This window comes from Dermacentor variabilis, chromosome 4, assembly GCF_050947875.1.
Source record: "Dermacentor variabilis isolate Ectoservices chromosome 4, ASM5094787v1, whole genome shotgun sequence".
Classification (NCBI taxonomy): domain Eukaryota; kingdom Metazoa; phylum Arthropoda; class Arachnida; order Ixodida; family Ixodidae; genus Dermacentor; species Dermacentor variabilis.
The window spans coordinates 37668773-37695235 of NC_134571.1; the positions used below are offsets into that span (position 1 = coordinate 37668773).

At 45.1% G+C, this 26463-nt stretch overlaps 2 protein-coding genes across 4 annotated transcripts in view; one reads left to right on the top strand and one right to left on the bottom strand.

The window, feature by feature from the left end:
- Positions 1–21529, bottom strand: part of LOC142578947 (homeobox protein CDX-1-like) — a 33769-nt gene extending 12240 nt beyond the window's left edge. The window contains exon 1 of one of the 3 annotated variants that reach the window (XM_075688679.1): positions 20808–21529. In XM_075688679.1, coding sequence (XP_075544794.1) covers positions 20808–21231 — 424 coding nt within the window. In that variant the 5' untranslated portion in view covers positions 21232–21529. The remainder of the gene's footprint in view (positions 1–20807) is intronic. The other 2 variants (XM_075688678.1, XM_075688680.1) reach the window with 2 other exon arrangements.
- A 2858-nt stretch (positions 21530–24387) lies between these two features.
- The window catches only part of LOC142578948 (structural maintenance of chromosomes protein 3-like), a 100437-nt gene continuing 98361 nt past the window's right edge, over positions 24388–26463 (top strand). Inside the window, exon 1 of the mRNA XM_075688682.1 lies at positions 24388–24477. The gene's annotated coding sequence lies outside the window, so the exon portion shown is untranslated. The remainder of the gene's footprint in view (positions 24478–26463) is intronic.

Here is a 26463-nt window from a genome sequence, read left to right on the forward strand (position 1 = left end):
TGTCCTCTTATTTTTCCTACGTGATTCTATTCCTTGAACTATTTCTGTGCCCGCTCCTGTGATTCTATGCTTCACTGATATATATGCTGCACTGCCTCTTTCCTTGTAGGAAGGAAATCAAAGAACTTAACATGACAGTTACTGAAGGACGCCTAGGCTGCCAGCGTCATTATAGAGTGCGCTAACTTCGCTGTGACGATCAGTGCTGCAAGTGTCTGCCTGGACACACGGTGGGCGGAAGAACGACGCGAAGCCAGATACAAAGCGGCGGCGGTCAAGTGGCGTCTTTGATGTCGCCGATCCGCTATCGGCCGCAGCATGCATGCGCCGCGGCAGGTCGAGAGGGTGCCTCGGTGCCAGCGACGCCGTGCAGGCTGCAGTGGCAAGCGGGGCCCTTGCCGCCACGCGGGGAAGAAGCAGTGCCCGGATCACGCGTTATCTTGACTTTAGATGAACGATAAAACGTCCTGCGAGGGTCAGAACTCTAGGGCCTCGAACTTGCGCTGCGGAAGCGCGTCTTGGGCTTTTGCGACACTTCTCTCAACCTTGAACGGAGAAGCGCAGGCTGTGTGGAGGCCGCAAGTATACGGTAATCTAGGCTACATATGATGATGATGATGATGATGATGATGATGACGACGACGACGACGACGATGACGACGACGACGACCACGACCACGACCACGACGATGACGACGACGACGACGATGACGATAATTGTATAGCTATGCCCTTTGTAGTTAATGGATCTGAGAGTTCTAGTTCAGTAATGCGGTGCAGTATAAAAAATTGAAATTTTATCCCGTGAACACCAAGCCCCTACCCTTCCCTTTCTTTAAATACGTTTTTCCCCACCTCCGCACACCCCAGTGCGCAGTCGCGAAGTATCTTGAAACACGCGAATGGTACATTTTATGTCAGGCCACCAAACGAGAACTAGTAGTAAAATATATAAGAACACGGAATGAGAACATCAACAAAGCAGGATTACGAAAGAGAATGAATGGAACATTCAAAGTGGCATTTGGAAATGTTCAGACAGACCCGTGGCGTACCACAAGGTGGAGTGCTATAAAGTTTTATTTAGCATTTTACTCAGTTCACCCCTTTATCAATAACACGTAAGCACTTGCGTTTTTGATTCCGCATGGGATATTCAGTATAGTATGAGTGCTTGCACGAATACCTTACGTATGAACAAGAGTGCCGTTCTTTTTTCATCTTCTAAATCCAGTGCATATATCAATCAAATCATTAATCTGTTATTTCACAAGTGTATAAAATATTAGATGTCTTGTTGTTTTTGTTTTTTAATGATGGAAATCTTAAACAGCGTTTACAATACTGAGCGTTTAGCAGCTGGGTCTATCCGTGCAATATTGCAGAGAAGTCGATGGGGCATGCAATCAGAGGGGCACACATACCATAATGAATTACCTGATATACATGAACGATGCATTCGATCTTCGACTTAGGGCGCGTCTTGCGCTCTGGTTCCCCGCCTATATTAGCCACATTCCCTAGTTCTAATAGAACGAGGAGCGCCGCGCGTGTGCGTACCCTTGTGGCTTACTGCAGCAAGACTTGACGCTACTTTTCAGCTTGAAGAATACACGGACGTGTGAATATTCGCACAGTCCTTGGAAATGTCGTAGTTCAGTTCGGTGCCCCAATTTCTGTGTAATATTTTTGGCAGAAGTCTCAGTGATAGTTCCAGCCCTACGCAAAATACGTACACCCGACATTTTTCATCGGAAGTATAATCATTGCACACCCATATTACCGGGTTCTTCTTTTGCTTTCTTGAGTCCATTAATTCACATACTTATAAAAAAGCAAAATCACACACACACACACACACACACACACACACACACACACACACACACACACACACACACACACACACACACACACACACACACATATATATATATATATATATAACTCGGGAACATGCACCAAGAATGCGTGCAATATGCCATCAAAAACTTCATTTGTGAGTCCCGTATACATTATAATATTAACGCTATTGCTCTCTTATATTTGTTCATTTATCTCATTTTGTATATTTATTTATTTTTGTTCCTTTTAGTTAAGATACAGAAATTGTTCAGGTCACGACTGACTGTTCAATAACACCCATTATTTTCTGCTCTACCTCGTTTTATTTACTGCGGTATATATGTACATTAATTAACTCATTTTTGTGTGCGTCACTCGATTCTTACAATGCTTAATTCCCCTTAGTGGGTATGTACCATGCATCATCATCATCCTCTTCTTCTTCTTCTCCTCCTTCTTCTTCTTCTTCTTATTCATCATGATCATCATCATAACTACACAAACAATGCACTTGCTTACTGGACGTTGTACGTCACCTGATTGTGGGTATGCGCTACAGAACAACAACAACAACAACAACAACAACAACAACAACAACAAATCGTGAAGCCCCCATATATAGTCCGCGGGTATGTGTGCCACTTGTGAACTACAACGACGACGACAGGATTGCCAATGCCTTTAGATGCGAATGAGTCAAGTGCGTCTCAAAATTTAGTCCCTACCATTTTATAAAAAATTAATTTGCTGTGGGTTCGTGGCAGCCGCGGTTTATACTTAAACGAAATGGCAGATTTATTAGCCAGAACTTCTTTAAATGGACCTTTCATTCCTGCTTTACCGGACAAAGCTTACATGACTGCATCAAGATGCACAAAATTTTGTTTGCAAAATGAATTAAGTAAATTATCGCTGATACCATCTCCACACTTTCAGCATGTCGGTTTGACGATGTCCCCTCTATGCCGCAACTGTAAAGAAATTGAATCTATAGACCACTACTTCTTTTATCATGCAGACGATATTCACACCAGAGAAATATAGTACTCGAAGCTCCACTCCGCAAAATTGAATTAGGGTTAAGTATACCAGTATTACTATCATTTGGGTCATCTACACTAGGCTATAGTCACAGAGACGTTTGTTCCGCAGTAGTTGGTTATGTAACTGAAACCAAACGATTGCCCTGCTAATGATTGTATCTTTATTCTACATATCAAATCTGCATTCATTTCACCTAAATTGGTTTCTCTAAATTCATTATTAACAATAATCTCTCCTTGATTGTAGCCTCTTTTAACATCCGCCTTTCAGTTAGTCTGACTGCTCGCTCGCATACTATAGTGTAGTTAGTGCATCATCTCCTTTTTTTTTGCATTTCTTTTACTTTGCGTTTATCGTCTTCAAATAAGAATTTCGTTTAGCTACCTCCTGCCGCCCGATTCTTGGCCTATCCCCCTTAGTGGGTGCGAGCCATGGCAGAGGTCCATCATCATCAGCAGCAGCAGAAGCAGAAGCAGCAGCAGCACCAGCGAATGATGCTGAAACATCCAATCCAGGCCCTTCTAAAATTCGGCCTAACGTGACCTCTCCTGTGTATCATGCAGAGCAGGAATCAGATTGGAGCTCAGATTGTGGCTCGCAAGAAACACATGCGGAGCTTGAGTCCCGCGCTCTTGAACGCCGCCCATCTCCCGTAGCGCAAGTATCTACAATGATACGTAATACGAAGACAAAAAGGTGCCAGAAAGAAAATATTTCTAAAAAAAATATTTTTTGAAGGATAGCATCCTAGACAAGGCAGCTTCTGCTGCCGGTCTCAGATCAGCACAGGTACACTAACAATAATGCAGTGGAATTGCCGTTCTATGCATTCCGCTGCTATTGACTTAGATTACCTCTGTACCCTGCACTCCCCTGATATCATTGCATTGCAAAAAACCTGGTTATTAGCAGAAAAGACATGTTATCCAAAAAAAATTACCGTACATTTAGTTTAGAACGTCCTTCTCGTGGTGGCGGCTTAGCTATCTTTATCTCTTCAAAAATCGCGCACCGGGATAAAATGGCTTACCAGCTTATGACATCAGAAAGTGAAATTCTAGCTATCGACATTTCTATTCAAGGCCGTATCCCACTGACATTAGTTAATGTTTATTTCCCCAGGGACATTCTGAATACTAGAGTTCTAGATACAGTAATTACGTCCTGCAGAAAAGAAATCATTTTTTGTCAGAGACTTTAACTTCCATCATATTTCGTGGGGGTGTTCAAGACCGATTCGAGTGGCAAACGTTTGTGTGCTTGGGCTGCTAACAAGAAGTTATCATGCATTAAAGCAAGAACACCCCTATTTATTTGTAATCGGTCACTTTACGCGATAGATCTCACTATCGGTAGTACTAATTTGTACATGGTCTGCTATAAACTCGGGCACAAGCAGAGATCATCTTCCTATACTTTCTGAGCTCGCATGCTCATTGACTCAAATTACTATCCATTCAAATACTTTTGCTAATTTCAGCACATTCAAAAAGGTCTTACACATGGATTTATGTGAGCAGCAATGGGATAATGAAAAAAAAGGCCATGTATTTATTTTCTATTTTAAAAGATTCCTTAAAGAAGTCTCAATTCACCGTGCACTCCGCTAAAAGTGGGTCGTCTAAACTTTGATGTAAGGCAGAGTGCTCACGTGATTACAGGACAAGAAAAGAAGCGTTGCAAAAACTAGTTCACAACCAGTGTCCTAACAAGTGGAGAGACTGTAACTTCGTGGCAGCAATATTTAGGAGAACAGCAGCAAATGCGACAGACAGCATTCTTTCGATTTCTGAGAAATGAAAAGGTCCTTTCGGCACAAATATATGTCGAGTCTGTGGTTCCAACACCCTGTGAATTGGCCAATTTTCTTGAAAATATTGTTAAAGGTCTAGAATGTCGCTTTAAGTCGAATTAGCCCGATCACGCTAAGCCGCCTACCCCTCATGGCGAAGACTTTAAAGAAGTTACAGTTGCAGAGCTGAAAAAATTACTAAGCCAGCTGCCTAATTCCGCACCAGGCACCGATGACATTACTACGTCAATAATAAAAACGTTATTTGAGATCTCGCCACGTGCATTACTTACCATCGTAAACCACTCTATTAAAAATTCGTGGATTCCTCCGGAATGGAGACTTGCAAAATTAATACCATTATTAAAGAAGCAAGGTGCCGGTTATGTCTCAGATAACATTAGGCCAATATATCTTGCATCTAACGTACTAAAACTCATCGAAAGAATCTTACACGACCGCATAGATAATGGGTTGATAGTGAAAATGATCTTGAGCCCATGCCAAATTGGCTTCAGACGTGGATGCTTGATTTGGTGTGCCCATGTATAGACCTAGAAAGTCATATTCAACTAGCTCGACGTCAGAAAAATATATGCAGCCTCAGTCACTTTGGATATCACTAAGGCGCATGACAGTGTAGAAAAGGTATAAGCCTAATAAACGCGCTTCAGAATGCAGGTCGAACAAATTATTTTGTCGCGCGTGTTTATGAATTTTTATATGGCAGAAAATTTTACTGCTCTCAACGCTGATCGTTTTTATTAACGTGTCAACAGTCAAGAGGTCTACCACAAATATCAGTTCTATTGCCGGCCATTGCTGTTTAATCTTTTACTGAGTACTGTGCCTTTGCAGCAGGATGTGCATGTGTATATCTATACGCCGATGACATAGAATTTTTTGCTGGATCGGCATATTTACGTGCTTTGTAGTACCAAACTCTACAGTCCTATATGAGCTGCCTAGAATTGTGGCTTGATGGCATTAAACTCCCTCTTAATATCAGAAAAAGCATCTTCCTAGTTTTCCCTCAAAGCGTTCCTGTGCAAATTTCGCTTCTTTATCGACAAGGGAGTATTCCACAGGTGAATTCACTTAAATATTTGAGTGTGATGTACACCGAAAAGCTTAATTGGTGTCCGCATATAGAGCATATTACCTCAAAGGGAGCACGCGCAGTAGGTTAATGCTGCGTAGACTTAGCACCAATCGATCAGGGTTGCGTCGGCATGCCTTCATTATAATCTATTTCATGTATGTTCGCCCAGTAATATAGTTGGGCTGCCTTTTGTTTACTGGCGGACCTGCATACAAAACTTTCCTCTGGTTCTATTAGAACGAGAGGCATTACGTTTCTCTTGGGCTTCCTAAATTTGTCGCTAATGATATTTTATATCAAGAAGCACGCCTGCCTTCTCTTCTCATGTGATTTCATATCCTTACAGTACAAATTTTTCTAAATATATATGCATCACCACAGAGGAGATTAAAATGTGTTTTCATTAATGAATCAGCTTCATTTCTAATTACCACTACAGCATCAAGTTGTTTTCGTACAAAAACTATTGGACCCATTCATCTATGCGAGGCGGTCTTACTAAATTCCGCGGTTCTAGTCGCTAAAACTGAATTTGATGATATGTATCCAAACAATGCTAAACATTTGCCCTATCAATATCTGAATAGTATATTAGAAGACCACCTGGCACATCTTGCACACCTGGATACAATGATCGTTATAGTAACTGATGCTTCTGTCTGCGAAGAAAAGGCATTGTATCACCAGAAAAGGCATTTTATAACCCCATATAAATTCATCGTTTTCCATTCGGCTACTTGAATTCACGCCTATCTTTCAAGGGCAAATACTGGCAAATATTTTAGCTTACGTAAATTACCATCATCTCTGTCATCAGCCGTTATCCTAACTAATTGATTGTCTGTCTGTTCTTCACTAACCACATCCAAATTGTCAGATTCGTTGTAAACTGCCTATTCTATCCTGCCAGGACACTTACGTCTCATTCGTTTAGTGTGGGTGCCAGGCGACAAAGGTCTAGGCTTAAACCAATATGCAGATGCGTTCGCAGTAGCATCCCACGATGGCCTGATAATTCCCATATTACCTACGTCAGCTTTCATCACTGCGGCGCGATTTAGAAAATATACTATGCTATAAATAACTTCGCGCAATCATCATTGTTAACTTCTTATTTCCCACATCTCAATTTTCTTTGGAACAACAAATTGTGCTCCACTAGAAAAATTGAAGTAACGATCACGAGACTATGGGGCCGAGTCCCCCCCACTCAACTTTTACCTCCACAGGTCTGGTCTGGCTATATTGCCTTTGTGTCCTTCATGCAATGAGAGTGGATCTCTGCAACACTTCTTTCTGACATGCCGCCGTTTCATTATTCGAAGGAAAATATTTTTAGAAGAACCTTTCCAAAAGCGCGGCTTGAATTTGACTCTTCCTGTAATACTTCCCTTTGGGCTACCGTACTGGGTTACAGCCTCAGGAAGGTTTGTGTGTATTTTTGTGCGTGAGTCAAAAAGATCGCATGCTAGAATTCTTAATACTTACTATGCTCACATAATTTTTGTGTAATACTTAGATAATTGATTATTCATATATGTAACAGTAGACGCTTTAAATCGTGTTTGCAAGATACTTATTTTATTTCACTCTAGCTTATCAAAAAAAAATGATAACAGTTTTTTCACCACCCGATTCATGGCCGATCCCCCTTCGTGGGTGGCGTCATTTCACTAGGAGACAAGAACAAGAAGGTAATGTAAGCGTGAACGCGACATCAAACGCAAAAAAAATTTTGTCTCTTCCTCACTCGCAGAAATATTTTAGGTTTTATTCAGTTTAGTATTGTTTTTTAAATTCAAGAAAAACGCACTTGTAAATTTATCTGCTTTTCTGACAATCGTTCGTATCTGCTAAGAGTCATTGTGTGGAAACAAACAAAAAAATATACCAACGGTGCCCTTTCGTGTTCTTTAAATACAATTTACCTTTGCCGAATAATTCTCGCAGCCCGTCGTATATGTTATATAAGCGTGAGTCTTTACTTGAGGATGTATAAGGGCAGCCGCACTGTCTGTAGATATACGTATGTGCCTGTCGGCGTCTCTTCTCCGTCTTCTCTGGTGAGGGACAGCACAGAAAAGTCTTCTTGAGGCGAAGCTTTCTTTGCCTCTTCAGGCAAAAATAAAGTTTCTCCAATCCAATCCAATTGCCTCTTCCCACCATTTTGTCGGTGCTGCCTGCTCTCTCGCACGATCGGCCTTTCCCGGATGTAGTAGAAACCGACACGGCCAGGGACGGTGGTGGGTGAGATAGTATACCTATAGGCGCACACGTCAGCGTCGACACAAACACGTCTTGGTCGCCAGATAGTTGACTTCATTCCTTCGTTGCCATGCCTTCGTCGTTGTTCCGTCATTTCCACGCCGCCGCCGTCCTTCCGCCGTCGCAGCTGTCGTCTTTTTGTCGTCACACAGATCCGCATTATACAATTTCGGACACTTCAGAAGCTCTGCTTGGACACTCGTCGCCCTATGTGGTTTCTCACAATTTCAAAGTGAAGATTTCTTTGACTCTCCCTCGACCTAGCTGGCGGGTGTTGGGTGTCGGCTGCTGTAGTGGGCCGGTCCCAGGGATACTGCCGGACACAGAAGGGGGCCGTTGGTTGGTTGAGTGCGCCGGGTGACGTAAGTGCAGACGCGGGCTCAAACACAAAGAAAATGGATCCGAGACGTACACACTATATACAAGTGTGGCGGAGACATAGGCTCGGTAGAAGCGTTGAATGGAGTGAGAATGTCTTCGAGACGCAGGGAAACGTGGTTTGGAACGAGAGCCTGTATATGTGCTGACTCGTAAACACGAAGCGGAGCGGAGTCTACACACACAGCGAATTTCTTGGGTCATGTGTGCACACTTGCTCGTAAACGTGAAGCCGGCTGGCGGCCGTACACAGTGACGAGCCAGCCGCGAAACCACGCAGTATATATGCAGGCTGTTTCAGCGAACACCTTCAAAAGTTGCCTGGGGTAAATATCACAATTCTAGTTCATGAGCGGGTCTACTCGAAGCGGCGGACAACACTTGCACAAGAAATTGAGATGTAAAATCGAATTATTATTAAAATATTCACTAATTAACTTTTTAACATTACGTTATGGCTCATGTTGCAATTTACGAGTTATAGCCATGGAATTCGCAAGGCGGATCCACTTGGAACGAATCTTTAAGATGACACCAGTTTCGAGATATAATTTCTTTGCGGAGAAATGCATTGGCGTTTCAGTTAATTTGTTAGCAAAACGTCGTTTCATGCACTGAAGCATACAAGTAGCTGGAACGCCAATGCATTTCTCTGCAAAGAAATTATATCTCGAAACTGGTGTCGTCCTGAGAATTCGTTCTAAGTGGATCCGCCTTGCGAAGTCCGCTGCTAGAATTTGTAAATTGCAATATGGGTCTTAAGATAATTAGCTAAGAAGTTGATTAGTAAATTCTTGTTAATTAGTCGATTTTGCATTTCAATATTTTGTGCAAGTAGTGTCCTCCGCTCCGAGTAGACCGGCTCATAAACTAGAATTGAGCTATGTGCCACAGGCAACCTTTAAAAAAATTTGAAAGTGTTCGCTGAAACAGCCTGTATATTTTTTTTTACAGGAGCAAGCAAATACTTCGAGGAACAAATTATGTAGGAGGAGTTGAGTTTGCCGTGTATATATGCGATATACTGTAGTCTCTGTCAGGCGTGTCTGAGGTGTTGGAGTGCCTCAAGCTTACGTTCAACGAGGCCTTCGGGATCGGCCAACGTTACCGAGCCTCTTCCTCATCTAACCCTATATATAAGCATGTATAAAGGCCACGCGACATTGTTTAATATGCCACCTTCGCGATCCGCCCAATTAAGTCGAACAGAACAGGCTTCAACGTTTCGTCGCCGTAGTACAAATGCCCTTGTGGTTTTAACATTGACCACATGGCATAGACATATACATAGGTACGTACGATAAAACAACACTGAGTCGCAGATGACGTCACAAGACATGTTTCTCGCGCTTACGCCCGTCCAGGAGTACCTGTACATAGAACATTGCGCATTTTTTTCTCGACCGCGAAGCGTTGTTTCTGAGAAATCCGAATGGGTCTTCTTTGTGGCTTCGTGAAACATTCAGGCGGATGAGGATTCTTCCCTTTCGTGATACTTCCTCCACCTTGCGGAATGCCGCATAACTAATTTGTTATATACAGAACCCAACTGTCCACATGTCGTTAACTCGCGTCGAACGGTCGGAGAAGAAATGACGCCGTCGCTGTCATACGATTGTCGTCACCGTCGTCGTCGCTATGTTGCTGCTGCCGTCAGACACACGCTCGCGACACGCACACCAACTGCTTGCCTTGTACAAACGCGTTGGTCGGCCTGGTTAAATTAAATTCTGGGGTTTTACGTCCCAAAACCGCGATCTGTTGATTATGAGGCACGCATTGATGGGGGACTCATTATTAATTTAGACCGCCTGGGTTTCTTTAACGTGCACTCAACGCACGCTACGCGCGCGTCTCTGCATTTCGCCCCCGCCGAAATGCGGCCGCCGCGGCCGGCATTCGTTCCCGCGACCTCGCGCTTAGCAGCGCAACATTGTGGTCACTAAGCCACCATGGCGGGTTGGTCCACCTCGTAACGCTTTGCGGAGCTCCAAACGATGCTAGATAGCTAGTTACCTGAAAAATGCTTAGCATGACATCGAGTACCCACATTGCATACATGTGATCTGCATAATTTCTTTGTGTGGTTTTGTTTTTCGTCGTTTGCGTAGGAGCTCCTCATAAGAACTACGTTACGAATCGAACCTGCGGCCAGTGTTGTGAACCCGAACTGAGTGGCGTGCGCGGCCTGGCACGCTTCACCGATCTTGGGACGGCAAACCAATTTTACGTTCATATCATCACTTTGCATAATTTATGCCGCCATAAATATGGCTGCCAGTCTTTTCGGCTCCCGTAATCCATAGTATTCGGCTCTAGAAAAGGAGCGTTCTAGGACTTATCGCAACATATCGGTTCACTGTGTGTAAACATTCACCTACAGTTGCGACAGAAGTAGAAGGAGAAGGGTCTAGGAGGTGAGGAGGGGACCCTAAACACTTTAGGTATTGTTGACGCTGGCATTCATTGTGTATACTTGGCCACAAAGTTAACTTCCGGATAAGTGACCACTTCCCATGTCTTTTGATTTCCTTCTCTTCTCGTTACCTCCAACCCTCCCCCTTTTCATAAACCATGTTCTTCAAGTACACTTTTGACGTCATTGGTCGCTTATTATTATTATTTTTTTAATAATGCAGAAAGCTGGCTGTTCGATATGGGACGTGAAATGCATTCAACGGCGTCAAATATGTTTTGGCACTGCTCTCACGGAGCCTTGCCGTGGAAAAAACAGCCAACCAATCGTTATCAGGTAGCAAAAAATGGGAGAACTCAGCACCACTAATGTACCACGGATGTACTTCTAGATTCCGAGGCGGGCGCATCGACTAAAACCGTGCGCGCATCAGTTCTAACTTGCGCTTGACAGATACTGCCTTGCTTGTGATGCGCCGAAATGCGGTGGTCGAGCTGAAAGGTGACATCATCATCATCATCATCATCATCATTTACGTTCACTGCCAGACGAAGTCCTTTCACAGCGATCTCCAATTATCCCTGTCTTGTGGCAGCTGACATCACCCTACGATTATATATAGGGGGATCGTTCCTTCTTTGCTACTGCAACCCGAAGGCCACCCTATATGCCTGCAAGTTTCCTCATTCTTGTCGTACCACCTATCTACAGGTGTACAGTTCACGGCCGTTTGTAACTGCGCTTGCCTTCCCTTAATTGGTGCTCATTTTCTAACCGGTTATCGGCCCTATGCGCGTTACAGGGTCTGTCCGACTCACTTTATTCCTTTTAATCTATAGCTAGAATAACCGGCTACCCCTTTTTCTCTCTTAATCCACCCCGCTGTACTCCTGTCTATCAACGACACCTCTTTCATTTTTCGTTTTATCGCTCGTTGCGCGGTCCTTAACTTTTCCTCACAATTGTTCGCTAACCTCCAAGTTTCTGCCCCATAGGTTAGTATACCAGTAGAATGCAATAATTGTACACTTTTGTACGCTTTTATTTTCAAGAATAACCGGTAAGCTGGCGGTCACGACTTGGTAGCTCCTGCCTTATTAATTATTGTATTCGTTCGTGACTTAAGTTTTTGCAAGGAGCAGGTGGTGGTGGTGGTGGCGGCGGTTGTGGTGACGACGAAACGAGATGTTTAGGTACAGCATGGTGAGCTTATCAGATGCAGATGAGAACAATCATGACTGCATAACCAACGCGTGTGACCGATATGAATCTCAAGCGCAGAAAGGGAGCGCGATATCTAGGACGTTCTGCCTCATATCCGCATTGGAAACCAAGGAGAAACTGCTCGCTGCGCGAGATAGCCGGTTTCACGGCTGAGCAAAACACCTTCCGAGGTCACCTCCGATGAAACGAGGCGTGAGTAAAGCGACGCAACATGGATACAACCGCAGCAATGCATTTATGCCGTAAGCACTGTCTCTATAACACTACCTCCACTTTCCTATACTCGGCAGCACACTATACCGTATAGGTACACCATATAGTACACCAAGAAGTGGCTAAAAGAGCACGGATAAATTATGCCAAACCTGTGAACTGACGCAAAATCGTGCACTTAACGCCTAAGAACTGTGATGACAGCCTAAGTCGGACCATAACGAGTAACAATTGTGTGTCGCATTTAGAGTGCACGCATTGGGTAAATAATGTGCATATGTTGTCGTAGTGTTTTTTTTTTTTTTTTTGCGTGTGTGCGCGTGTGCGCGCGTGCGCACCTCAGAGAGCAGATCCGAGGTGCATTGATCACCTTGTGCTTCAAAGCTGCGTTTGCGCTATATGCGAGACGCCAAAATGGAGGGCTCAAATTTCCATTGCAGTTTTCTTTTGTTATCTCTGTCTTCGAGTAAACGGCTCCGCAATATCCTAATTACCCTGATTTCCGCAGCTGGCAAACAACATTATATCCTCGGGCTCTTTCATGCGCACTCAAGTCTAGCGAAACACGGGCAATTTCGCATTCCGCCACCTTTTCAATGCGGTCGTCACAGCCTGGATTCGACCTCGTGACGCTCATTAGAAGGCAACACGTTACCATGGCACTGTGTCACTGGAACGGCTTGCAGACGACGGTGCAGACGACCGAAGAAAAGCTTTCGTCTGTAGCGGCGTTTCTCGCCAGCAGCAGCAGTATACTATAGCAGCAGCAGACGGCGCCTAGAGCAACGGGCGGCTCGGGTCGCTTCAAAGGTGGCCTCCTCCGATGGCCACCCTGTAGACCTTTTTTGTGCTTCCACAGGGTCTCCCCCGCACTCGTTCTTCGGCTTTTCTTCATGTTTTCTCTGTGTTATTTTTTCTTCGTTTCTTCAACGGGCACAGATAGTCGTCGTCTATGTAGGGAGTGCGTGAACAAAGCAGAGGCGGCAAAAACACGGCCTCGCTATCACAGAGTAGGCCCTGAGGAAACGCGCTTTGTGGCCGCCGCCCTGCTCCAGGACTGAGGACGGTGCTGACGGTGCCTCGATCGCTGAGGGCACGGAGCAGACGACGCAGTTGGTATATACAACTCCTAGATGCATACACATCCACAGTGCACACGTATTTTGACAATATTTCGTGTGCTCCTTAGAAACATTTCTTCCGTGGCGAGCGGGACGAACAAAGACGAAAGGTGCTATTAACCTGCATAAAAAATTCATTCTACTGTCTGTTGTTGCACTTGCTGCACTCGTGCAACTGGGGAAGGATCCTGACAGATGAATGACAGCCAGAATTCACAGCCGACAGTCGGTTTAACCTGCTTCATCGGAATGCGCTGAGTGAAATCGTAGGTATCATTCCTGGCGCTTCCTACACCAAAAGCGACGGCTCCCTCAGAATAACAGAAAGCATTTCCAAAGACAGCGCTTTTGCTTTTTACTGCGAGCGCCAGAAGCCAACACTGACGTCATTACGCCATTTTTGGACAATTGTTGTTATACGCTCTATAGTTTACAGTGATAGCTTTAAGAGTGGACATATCGCGTATTGTTTACAGTGATATGTTGTGCTGTCAGCACGTAACCAAGACCGTCGCACGACCTATACTGCTGCTGAAACAAAGAAATTGTCATAGCGACCACCTGATTCTTCAGGCTGGAATAACAATTTCTCTAGTGCTTATAGACCACGACACCGAGTCACCTCAAGCCACAAACTCTTAGTTTTCCTGTATGTCATAAAACCTCAACACTTTTCCACGCTCATCTGACTTCCCCCTTCATTTGGCACCCACTAGGTTACCATATAAGACATACAATGTATACCCACGTTTTATCTGTTTCACACATTACACGACCTTTTATTTATTTATTTATTTATTTATTTAGACCCGAGGTCATTATAGGAAGCAGTGATGAATAACAAATGTTTGCACAGTAAAAGAGAAAAAAAAAAGATACAGTTACAACAAGTAAAGAAAAACATGTTAGCAAAAGGCTTCATGAATGGCAGTCTTGAAGCTGTTGATGTCGGCGATGGAAGCGGGAAGGTGGTTCCACTCTTTGCTAGTCTTCGGAATGAAAGATTCCCTGTAACTATTAGTCCGACAACATGGCTCACCAACTTTGCAGTTATGGTCTGAACACGATGACACGTAGACGGGAGAGAGAAAAAGAACAACTTTTAGAATCGGATTATCATGATATATTTTGTGGAACAATGAAAGGCGAAAGCATTTATGGCGCAAAGATAGTTCAGGCAAAGCAAGTGTTGCTTTCATTGCTGATGCACTGGCATACCGAGAGTAATTTGATAGACTGAAACGAGCTGTGCGATTCCGTACGGATTCAATAATTGCTGAAAGTGTAGTATTTTTGGGGCTGCAGATAGATCTAATTTAGGGCGAACAAGAGTTTTTATATAGATGTAGCTTTACTGGCGAAGGTGATCGGGAAAAATTGCGTCGTAAGTATCCTAGCATGCGCTTTGCGTTGTTAGTAACATAGTTAGCATGTACGCGCCAAGAAAGATCACAACTGATGTGGATGACGAGGTACTTGTATGAAGTCAAAGGATCTAGTAGGATGCGTCGAGAAAATGCGCAATGCTAACAGTGTGGCCCCATCGAGATATTCGCATGCTTTTACACCTTTGGTGTTGAGCCGCATCATCCATCTATTGCACCATGAGGACAAGTGGTTAAGACCTTCTAGAAGTTCATGCTGATCAGAGGATTCGGCTAGTTTTTATAGAGGGCGCCATCGTGGGTAAAAGGTTCAATTGATGGAAACGTAATACAGTCAGGGAGGTCGTTAATGTAAATGAGAAAGAGTAAGGGTCCCAACACAGATCCTTGTGGGACTCCGGATGAGACAGGCGAAAGAGTAGATGAACAGTTGTTAGCAGTCACAAATTTGGTGCGGCCAGAAAGAAAATCTTTAATTCAGTGGAATACCTTGGTGTCTAAGTTAAGTTTTCTTAATTTTAGAAGAAGCAAGTCATGCGCCACCCCATTGAAAGTTTTAACGAAATCCAAGAATATGCAGTCAATCGCGGAGCTGATGTCGTTATTTATAAAGAGATCATTAGTAAAAGATAATAGCTGCGTTTAACATGAAAACATTTTCCTGAAACAATGCTGGAAGTTAGTGAAGAAAGAATTTCCTTCTAGAAATTCGATTAAATGAGAATAAATAACCCGCTCAAGAAGCTTACATGGAATGCTTGTAAGTGATATGGCTCTGTAATTATCTGTAAGATGTACATTACCTGACTTATGCAAAGGAACCACCTTCCCTGCCTTCCAATCACCGGGAATGGCGGAGCACTCTAAATATTGCGCAAAAATATTGGAGAAGATAACAGAGGAGTACACATCAGTTATTTATAATATTTTTGACGTAATCGAATCACATCCAGACGAAGATGAAATATTAAGATTACTAATGAGTTTACCAACGCCTACAGAATCAATTATTATGGGAATCATAGGAGGAAAGTTACGGTCATGAAAACATGGAAAAAAGAACAGGTGGGGTTTTACAGAAAAAAAAAAACGCATTCTTAAACACTGAGCAGCGCTGTGGTCTTAAGAGGGGCTAAAGTGCTATCATCACGTGCCAGTTGGATAAGACGATTCTCCGAGCCATTGACAATATTCCAGAACTTTCGCAGGTTAGTCTGCAACATTTCCGGTAAATTAGTGTTGAAAAACAACTCCTTGGCATGCTCGGTGCTGTTATTGTACTGCATCTTTACTTGGAAATAGGCAGCCCAATGATCGGGGTTATTGGTTCACTTAGCACGACGAAAAGGAAGTTTCGAAAAGCCGTCTTGGAGCAGTAGTAAAGTAAAGCAACCGTGGGTTAGAAATAATATTTCGCTGTGGTATGAAGCGCGGACTAAAGAACCCAGTTTATTTTTATAGAGACACCAGTTTTCGTCAACTGTGCGCCCAGAGAAACAGCACATAAAATCAAGGAGGAACGATTGCATTTCCGCTATTATCGACGTTGCATCTGCCCGACCGTATTCGCGAACCACTTTATGCTTTTTGTATGATAACGTCCTTGTTTTTATTGTAAAGTGAATCAAAGAATGATCACCTATGCCAGGAAAGTAAGTAAGAGGGCTAACTGCATCAGGCATGTTGGTCAACGCAAGTATGTTGGAGACGGACACAGTGGTTCGAGTTGGTTGAAGAACAAGTTGGGTTAAGTTAAAATCATTAAAGAGGCTCAGAAAATTAAAACAGTCAGAGTAATTATGTTTAAGAGTAGTAGCCTCAGTTATAGTACAATAATAATAACCTCAGTGACTGTACAATACCGTCCACCCGCTCATAATCTCTATGCTATGCATATTTCTTTTTTCATGTCTTAACGCGATGCCTATCGCATTTTCTTTCTTTTTTGTAATTTTCCTTTTGATCCCTCGTTGTGCGATTATATATATAAGGCTGATACGGTATATACAGCTTATACATTCTTGCATGCATATACAAAACACGAGTGCCCTTTTTATATCTACCAGATTTTGTTTAATCGCATATTGAGCCTATAGTGTGATTGGGCTTGTTCAGGCCGAATCCGATTTTTTAACTGCATTTGCCATATAGAGGATAACTATAACGTGAATTGGCAAATTCATTTAAAATAACTACTTGGACATGGCGTTTTCTCACGCAGCTTATCTGGCCTCTTCCAGAAATGCACCTGGAAAGGCGAAACAGTGTTATCTGTCACAGACACTTTCTTTTTTCAAACAATTAAGAGCTATATATGCGAGGTATGATATATTCTTCCAAAATGCGCTTGCTTTAATGTTTTTCTCCTTAAAACGCTTTCTGTATTGTCACCTTTTAACAGCATCACCAAAACCGAAGACGACGAAAATCGAACCCGGTTCGTGGCTTCCCCCCCCCCCCCCATTGAGGCTTCATCATCTACATCATTACGCTGCGAATTCTTGGCCTATCCCCCCTATTAGGTACGTGTCACAAAAGAGGTCCGTCATCTTCATCGTCATCTGTGAACGTGTGTCCTATTGTTTCTGGCCAAAAACCCGAGACGCTCTGCACGCATCGACGTGCCCGCGATGTTAACGATAAAAGAAAGGCACCGACCAGTGACCTTGCGTACATTAGCGACAGGAAATGAGTTCCCGCTCTCAGCAGCGGTATAGCTACGTTTAAACGGGGCCGTAAAACTTTGGGCGAGTCGCCTTGTCGAGCCGGAATCTGGATCTAGATGGTGTCGAACCGGGAGAGCGCTGGAAGTCATAATCAATATGTTCCCCCAAATGAACGAAAATATAATTTTGAAATAATACCTTAGCATCACAGTTAGATATATGTACAGTTATTTCGTTCGATATAGCCGATCTTCAGTCGACCGCAAATGTCTTGGGTGACCATATATGCTTATGCTTTCAAAAAAGCTTATATGGAAAAGGCGATGTCCCCAACAAATTAGCAAACTATCCCTGTTGAGCATCGTTTCTGTATATATATATATATATATATATATATATATATATATATATATATATATATATATATATATATATATATATATATATATATATGAAGATCCAATGCATGTTTTGGAATCTATGTGAAGCGAAGCTTTCGGGAAGCGCTTGATGACATGCTATCCTGTTATGCGTTTACATGTTGACAGGGAAGACGCAGTGACCTGACGACGAAACCGTGATAAGAAATAAACGAAATCGAGGTACTACATGATAAATATTGGCGTATAAACTAAAATTGAACACGCATACGTCCCATGAATGGCGTTCATGCTGCCCGATTTTTGTACTGTATAGTAAGCCGCAATGAAACCCGAACGAAAAGAAAACAAATAGAACACCTCTTACGTTTTATTTACTTCAAAGTGTCGCATGTGATCGCGGCGGAAAACTGGAGCCGAAATCGCAAAGCTTTTCGTTCGTAAGTGCTGTTTTTCATTGGCTGATCGCCTTCGCTAATAATATGTCCTACATCACTATTGGCTGGCAGGAACGCTAGCGTAAGAACGTTTTGTTAACACGGGCCCTATTCCCTAAATGCGTTACAACTCAAAAACAAAAAATCCTGCGAATGAATCACCCAACTACGCAAACTAAACGGCGCGTTATTGGTGCCTATATAATACAGTGTTATCCACTGTCAAAGCCAGCGCTTAACCACTAATAAAGCCAATATAACTGGGACATTTCTCCCCCCCCCCTCCGCCCTTTCTTTGTATCAGAAAGAAGTGGCTAATATAACAAATTGAACGTATACTACATCTACATACATAAAAAGTTTGTCTGCCTGCCCTCATGTCAAATATGAGTGGTTATCGGTGACAGAACGCTAAAAGTGTGTTGCCATCACGCACTGCATTACATAAAAAAGTACGAGTCAGTAAACTGCTTGTTCAGCGGTGTTTGCATGTATAGCAACAATTTCAAGTGTGACATTTCAAAATTGGCCTCAGACTTGTGTATATTGCACGGGATCAAAGTCAAGAGCAGGCGGGGGGGATATTTAAATGTATACTAAATGATGAAGTGACACCGTTCATTACTGTAGCGATTCATTTAATTAAGTGTTTGAAGAAAAAGTAATCGCATGGAATCAAGTCGACATTCAGAAAGACTTCAACAAACATGAGCAGGCCGATGTGCCCGACTGGTCATTTCACAACCGAATGATGTGGAGCAGAGGACACAGGCGTTCGTTAAAAAAAAAAAATATTAAACGAATAGTAAACTCTGGGGTTTTATGTGCCGAAACCCAGATCTGATTATGCGTGAGGCACGCCTCAGTTGGATGCTCCGGATTATATTTGACCGCGCACCTGGCGGTTTTCATGAGGTGTATACTTTATTTATTTTCAATACTGCCAGTCTCTTTATCGAGACCATAGCAGGTGGGCATATTGTTACAATCTAAGTACACGAGTGTTGCACAATCTTAAATCTAAGTACACGAGCGCTCTTGCATTTCGCCCCCCTTCGGAATGCGGCCGCCGCGGTCAGGATCGAACCCGCGACCTCGAGCTGAGCAGCGCAACGCCATAGTCAAGCTATTCTGCGACGAGCGAGACGTTCATTCCAAATATAGAAAAACGCGTGATTAAAAAGCTAAGCAAGTTTTTGGGTGAATCAGTAAACGTGTTCATGAGTAGGGAGAGTTTTACAAAATTCAAACGCTCAGAAAAAGTACAGGGACACACGGTGGCTCGTGAAGTATACCTGACTTATTTCACATTCGAGAAAGTCGTCCGAAATGCATTTGTGTCACCATACGTTAATCTCAGAAAAAAAAAGTGAATGTGATTTGATTCGTAGAAACTAAATTCCTTGAGCTAATGATTCACCATTGCGTCTGCAGATGTCGAAAGGGTAAAGTCCCATATATTATGTGCCTTGTAGAATAAAAAAGAAGGAAAAGAAATACAGCTGTATAATTGTAAGTATTGTGAGAATATATAGTTGTAAATCTTTTCACCTTCCTTGGCTTTGTGCTTTATTTCGTGCTCGTATTCTCTCCCTCCACCCCCCCCCCCCACCTTCCTGTTAACGAGTGTGGTAAATGGCATCGAGAAGATTTCATTTGTGTCAACGGGACACGTAAACGTAGACATTGGACTATATTTATATGTAATGTTTCGATCAAACACAGGTAATACTAGGTGCACACGTACGTATCAGAAACGTAGCATGGCTAGCGCTCTGCATTCGTGGAGGTACACAGGAGCGCATCAGTACCTTCAGGCGCTATGTGGAAACGCATTAAAGCAAAGTGCCTATAGTCAGTGAGCGCACCCGTATGGCGTGCAATACAGGAAGACCGCGAAGCGGCACGCGTCACGCGCACTCGTCCCGCCGTATCTGATGATATACGACGGCCATTAAAGGAAGAGCGGCTTCCATGCGGTAGCCGCTGCAGTCTTTAAACGATTGGACTGCGAATGGCTTCCCACCGTTCGCACCGTTTATAGCTAGTCCGATAATCGGCACCGGGGAGGGTGCCGCGGGTGCACGCTTTCAGCCGTCCTCGGCGCGTGGGCTCGGAGAGCAGCCTCCGCGCACGGCGCGAGAGGTCCCTGCGGAACGATCGCGTACCACTGTGAGTTACGGCGTTAGCGCTTTGAAGTGATGTGGGTCGCTACGAACGCGCGGGCTGTGGGCGTGTCTAGTTAGAGACCGGATAAATGTTTTCGGGGCTGAACGATGCACGCTCGTCCGCGGATAAGTGGTGAAAAACGTGTCTCCAAAACGAAGAGAGCCTCCTGTCCTCTGCTTGGGCCCCGCTGACGTTCGCGAAATGGATGGACCAAGCGGTTCGCGAGGGGTCTTATACAGGGAGGTCCACACCGCGTTCGACCCGCTCTGCGGCGCATGTTCGCTGTACAAGGTGGCGCGAGAGCAAGAGCACGTTCTCGCGTTCCACGACGTCGCCTCGGGAGGGCCTATGTAGCGGAGAAGATGCTCACCGGGGTTCGGCTGCACCTGGTACGACGGCTTCATCATCCACTCGTAGGGCGACCGCGCCGGCGCCGGCCTGGACACCGGCTGCGGCTGCACGAGTCCCGGCGAGGGCGTGCCACCGCTCAGGTCCGACGGGGCCAGGCCGGAGTCCGGGCTCGTGGTCGGGGGTTCGGGCACCGCCGCGTAGCCTCCGTACAGGCCCTGCGCCGTGGGCTGTTGCTGCTGCTGCTGTTGCAGGGTGGCCCAGTCGTCGTAGCGGTAGCCTCCCCCGGTCCAGTCGACGGCGTCCACCAGGCCCCCGTGAACGGCGGGGCCGAAGCCGGCGTACTGCGGGGGCGGCGAGCAGCTGGTCGGGTAGCAGGTGGCCGCCGCGTACTGGAAGGCGGCCGCCGCCGCCGCGGGCCCAACTTCCTGCCGCGCCGGGAACATGGTGCGCTCTGCTGCCGGCGAGCGGTGGCGGTGAGCGGCGCCGGAAGGCCGAGCGGGCCCATTGGACCCCGCCTACGGGGGGACCGCCCAGGCCGTGGGCCGGACCCGCGCGTACCGCCTCGCGGGACGATCGCGCCGACGGCGGCGCAGCGAGGCGCTGCTTGCGCGCCTGATTTACGGCGGGCCCGTCCGCGGTTGGAAGGCGAGAGATGAGGGGCCCCGACTCCCGGGGCCTGCGGCGGCTGCCCGCGCGGGTCCGCGCGAGCTGGCGCTGGGCCGCGGGCGCTGTATCGAAGAGCACACACAACGGGCCGCCGCCCGCGTTTATTGTTTTACCGTATGCAGCGTCGATGATCCTTTCCGGTGACACCCCCTTCTCCGCAGCAGTCGTTTGGCCCGCGTCATTTCGCGCACGCACACTATAGACGGGGCTTCCCTAAACGAGACGCCCTCGCGTTTCTCGAGCTTCGCTTCTAGTATATACTGTCGTTTTTTTTTATCGCGTTGGGGAGTCAACAAGGTGTGGACGTATAGTCGTGCGAGTTAGCGTTCGTCTTGACGACAGCGTGACAGACGAGGCGAGGCTCATGTCGGGGGCCCCTTCACTGAACTGGACGAGGTGAGCCGCGACGCTTGACTCTTTTCCGTTTCTCGGCGACCTGATTTTACTAAATGGTCCGCGGCCTGTGTGCAGTGATATGGGACCACATAGCGATAGATGTCAGAGGGCACGATTGGACAACATTTGTTTCGAGATGCGTTATTTAAGTTCGGCGAAGGACAAACAATTATTCCCCAATTCTCTGATTTAACCCTATTCCGCTTCAACCTCATCATTCTACATCTGCCTCCTCTGCACCCCCTCCTGCGTTTTCCTTATTTGAGCAGCTTATCTCTTCTACGCATCACGTGACCTGTTGACCTCTACTTTCCCCTTTTGATCTCAACTACAATATCATATACACGTTCTCTAATCCACTTAACATCACGTCTTCCAAATTCCTTTCCATATCTCGCCGTTCAATCCTTTGCTTGCTTATTGCCTGCTTTCTTTCTTTCTTTCTTTCTTTCTTTCTTTCTTTCTTTCTTTCTTTCTTTCTTTCTTTCTTTCTACGCTCATGCAGATGCATAGCAGCAGGATACAGCGACTACGTACCTTAATTTTCAAGGATATCGGAAAGCTGACTTCCATGCATGACTTGGCAGTGTACAGATGAAACAAACTCCAGGGGTACCATTCTAAACATTGTCAAATTCCACGACATTATCGAATTCGTCATCTTGTCAGGTTTGATTGGCCCAAGGGGCTGCTACGGCCTCTCTGATTGGCTTAAAATGCGGCCCTTTCAGAATTTGGCAATATGGCGGAATACGGCAGTACCCACGGTTTATGGAACCAATGACAAATACCGACATTTAAGTCGGCTGTGCTCACGCTGCGAACGTATCTTTACGTAGCTTTGCCATTCACTTGCAGACACAAAGAGGTGTACAATTATGGCTTCATTTACTCGTATTCGAATGCACGCCAAAGTATACTCTTTATAAGGACACGTAAAAATCTGTCAAACGCAGAATGTTCACGATGTCGACGTGTAAGATTCCCAAGCAAAAATGCATGGTGCGCCTGCGGGTGAAGACGAGATCATGCTTGGTGCGAATCGACACTTGAGCCGTGCATACTCGTCGTGACATCTGTGAAGCGCGTGTGTCCCATTACCGCATTATTAGCGGCTTGAAAAAGTGCATGTCGTTCATGCGGAAATCAATCACCGCACCGTATATTTTATCCTATGAGAGCGTACTGCAAAGAGAACAAGCGGTGTTGGGAAGAATAACGTTCGCTGAAGCAGTTTAGTTAGAAACATTCAATAATTAGCTGTTAGTTATTTATTATATTTAGGGCACAAGTTGTAGTTCAGTAGTGAAGTCATCTCATGCTTCGCAGACACCCTAAGACTGGCACCATATTTGAGATATATCCGCTCCCAAATTATGACAGAAAAAAAAAAGCATTGAAGTTTCAGTGAAGATTGCCCCGAACTGATCGAGGGCGGCCTTGGGAAAACCGATAACTAGAATGGCAAATGTTTTTCGTGCATGTTTTAAAGACGAAATTTTGGAACGTGGGGCTAGTCTTGTAGCGTGTTTTCTTTTTTCTTAACAGACATGGCTTCACTACTGTAACACTTTAATTTCGTAAGAGCAAAATGTGGCGAAAGCAATTAATTGAATAGCTAATTAGTAAATATTTTATTTAGTTACATTGACATTGCGATTTCTGTTGAACATAACTTTCACCTCGTGCAGAAATCTACCTGAATTATAAGCGGAACAAAGCTCACTGTCACTGGCGATTTCTAAAGAAAATATTTCTAAAGAAAGAAGAAAAGAAGGCAGGTGATATAGAATGGATACATAAGTATAACGCACCTATAAAGAGCCATAATATATGCACATTATGTGGCATATTATGCAGAGTGACTGACGTTCTTCGCCGAGCGAGCGATCGATGACAGTGAATGTGTCGGTACACCAGTGGTCGCTGTCGTATAAAGGGAGAACAGGGTTGACCACGTACAGGATATTTGACAATGGTCGCCTCAGTGTCGCGAAGCTGGAAAACAAACGTACTATCAGCATAAATTCAAACGCGATCAAGTCTAAAACTACAATGTGTTGCGCGTCCAGATTCCACAGCGTTTTAGCGTTTACAATCGTGGCTCACTTTAGGCTCCGAAACCTGCCCTTGGGGTTTGGGACTGTAAACCATGCTTAGACACCACACCGTCAACATAGTGATTCCACGTTACGCTCCCCTATCTGATAACGCGTAACAGGTGTTCTGATCGGCCTATTCTAGATCGCGTTTCAATTTGTGCTGATGCATATTCGTCGGCCACGGCTAACACCGCAATTCCAGTCAATGAGGGTAGCTGCATGGGCTTGTTTTTATGGCACTTTCTACTCTGCCGTAGCGCAGGCAGAACGATAGGGACACAGAAAGGCACATTAGACAGCGCTGTGTGTTTTTCTGACGTGTCTTTGTCGTTCTGCCTGCGCTATACAACAAAGTAGAACAGCAATTTCTCCGCGCACGCTACAGTTTGAAAAAAAATCTCACTGTCTCTTTTTCTATTTTTTAGGGGGGGGGGGTGTACACGCAGTCGTCGGCGAAGGGGATAAAGAACACGGATCCTTCAACCACGTGAACGGGCTGATTGCCTGCAGCGTCACGTGACGACGGTGAGCCAACGTTCTTTCGAGATACAGATTGTTTGCTTATAAAGAAAGAAAAACTGCGCAGCCTATACGACCGACAGGAAACTGCGCGTGTGTCAAGGCACTGTCTGGGTGGGTGGTACAAATCACACTTCGGAAAGGGAAGCGCACCTTCGGGTGACCGTTGGTGCCTGCGGTACCGCCCACAGTCGCTCTCGCCGCCCTTGCCTTGGCGCGCCGACGCGGAAGGCTAGCCGGCGTTGCGGCGAAGCGCTCTCTCTCTGCCGCGTGACAGGATGGGAGGCCGGCGCCGCCGCAAGGCGACATATTGACTTATAGGACCAAAATACCGAAAATGTGCAAGACGTTCCGGAAAAATTCGTCCAAGAATCCTTAAATATGTGTGAAGAAGACGAGACTGCACAATTTCCTCGATATCTTGTTTTTACCGCAGCAGCGCCCACCGTAGAAGCAGAATTATTCGATTAGAAGTCGGAGTTTGCATAGTAACCACCTTGGTCCTTAGCCGACAAGGCTAGCAATATGTCCATGTAATAATATCAATTAACATGCTAAGTTATACAGAGTGTGTCCGCTCTATATACAGTCGTACAGAATAAAAAAGAAGGAAATGTCGGTGTAGTACAACACTGCACAAATGCAATAGATATACGATCACGAACGGAAACACAGAAATTCAAAGAATGGCAATAAAATAGCGCACGATACAGAAACAGCTTGGTTTATAAGAGTGAAATGTATATGCAAATACAGAGTATTGTTTAGCACAGTTTATGAAGTGTACGACATTTTTTAATACTCAGCGGGAAAAAAAAACATATCTTATGTCCAGAGTAAGAAATTCTGCGCTTTCCGTGAATGTTGTCACTTAATGGGAGGTTAAAGGAAAACTGAAAATGATTTTTAGTGGGACAATTAGGTCGTGCAAATACCGAAGTCGAAAGAGGTTCATTGTTTTCTAGAAAGGTTTTAGCCATGCAAACAATATTATATAACCGCGCGCAGCCAAAAGTTAGTGTACACAGTAATTGCGAAAGGGATTATGAAAATTCGATTGCTTAACTTTTTATATTGAATTACCAGAGGGTCAATACTAACGCGACGCCTGAAGCCCGTCATCGGTAGAGTTCATAGCCGTTTTTTTATAGACCGTTTACAGCATCAAACCCATGGGGGCCGCCATATTTGGTCACGTGACAGCGCCCGCCATTGAGCGCCTTCTGAACGGCATTTACGCGCTTGTTTACAATGGCAAAGGCGGCCGCGGGCACGGCTCAGAAAGCCGTCATTTCGGCTCCCACCGCGAGTAGTGAGCGGGTAGAAGACGCAAGACTTCGGCCAACGCCGCAGAGGCAGCGCATACCTTTATGTTCAAGTCTTTACAACGGTGTACTTGTAAGACTGTTACGACCCTGCGTCTGTTGTTAACTCTGTATATGCATGTGCGATAACTGCGTTCGGTAATAGGAATGAGCGCGCGCGCCGAAGAAAGCCCGTTTGCGATCTGCTCCGATCATCACGATGGTTGGTTCCCACATGCGTCATTCTTGTCGCCAGCGCTGATCATGTTATAACTTCGGAATGGTTTTCTGATCACTTACAGCGCAGATTAAAATGTATTCGCGAACACGCGCGTGACCAAAATGTTGCAAGTGGCCGAGCGATCGCTCGCCGGCTGTATGATTCACGGCGCAGAAATGAAAACTCGCGGCGTCTGACCATTATTCCGCACTTGAGTTCGCTGATATCGAAAGTGAAGCTGTTCGAGTGCGTCAATCGCGTTTGCCGGCAGCTGGCTATGTCCAGCGCTGGCAGTCTAGAGCTTGTTGTGCTCGCCTTGCGGGAAAGTGTGCATGACGAATGGTCGCAAACACCGGGTACTCCTTGTGCAGCTGAGGCGGATGAAATTTGTACACAGTCTCGTCCCATACATTCAAGTCGCCGTCGCAGTTCTTGCAGTTCACGACAGAGCGCGTCTTCCCTTTGCTA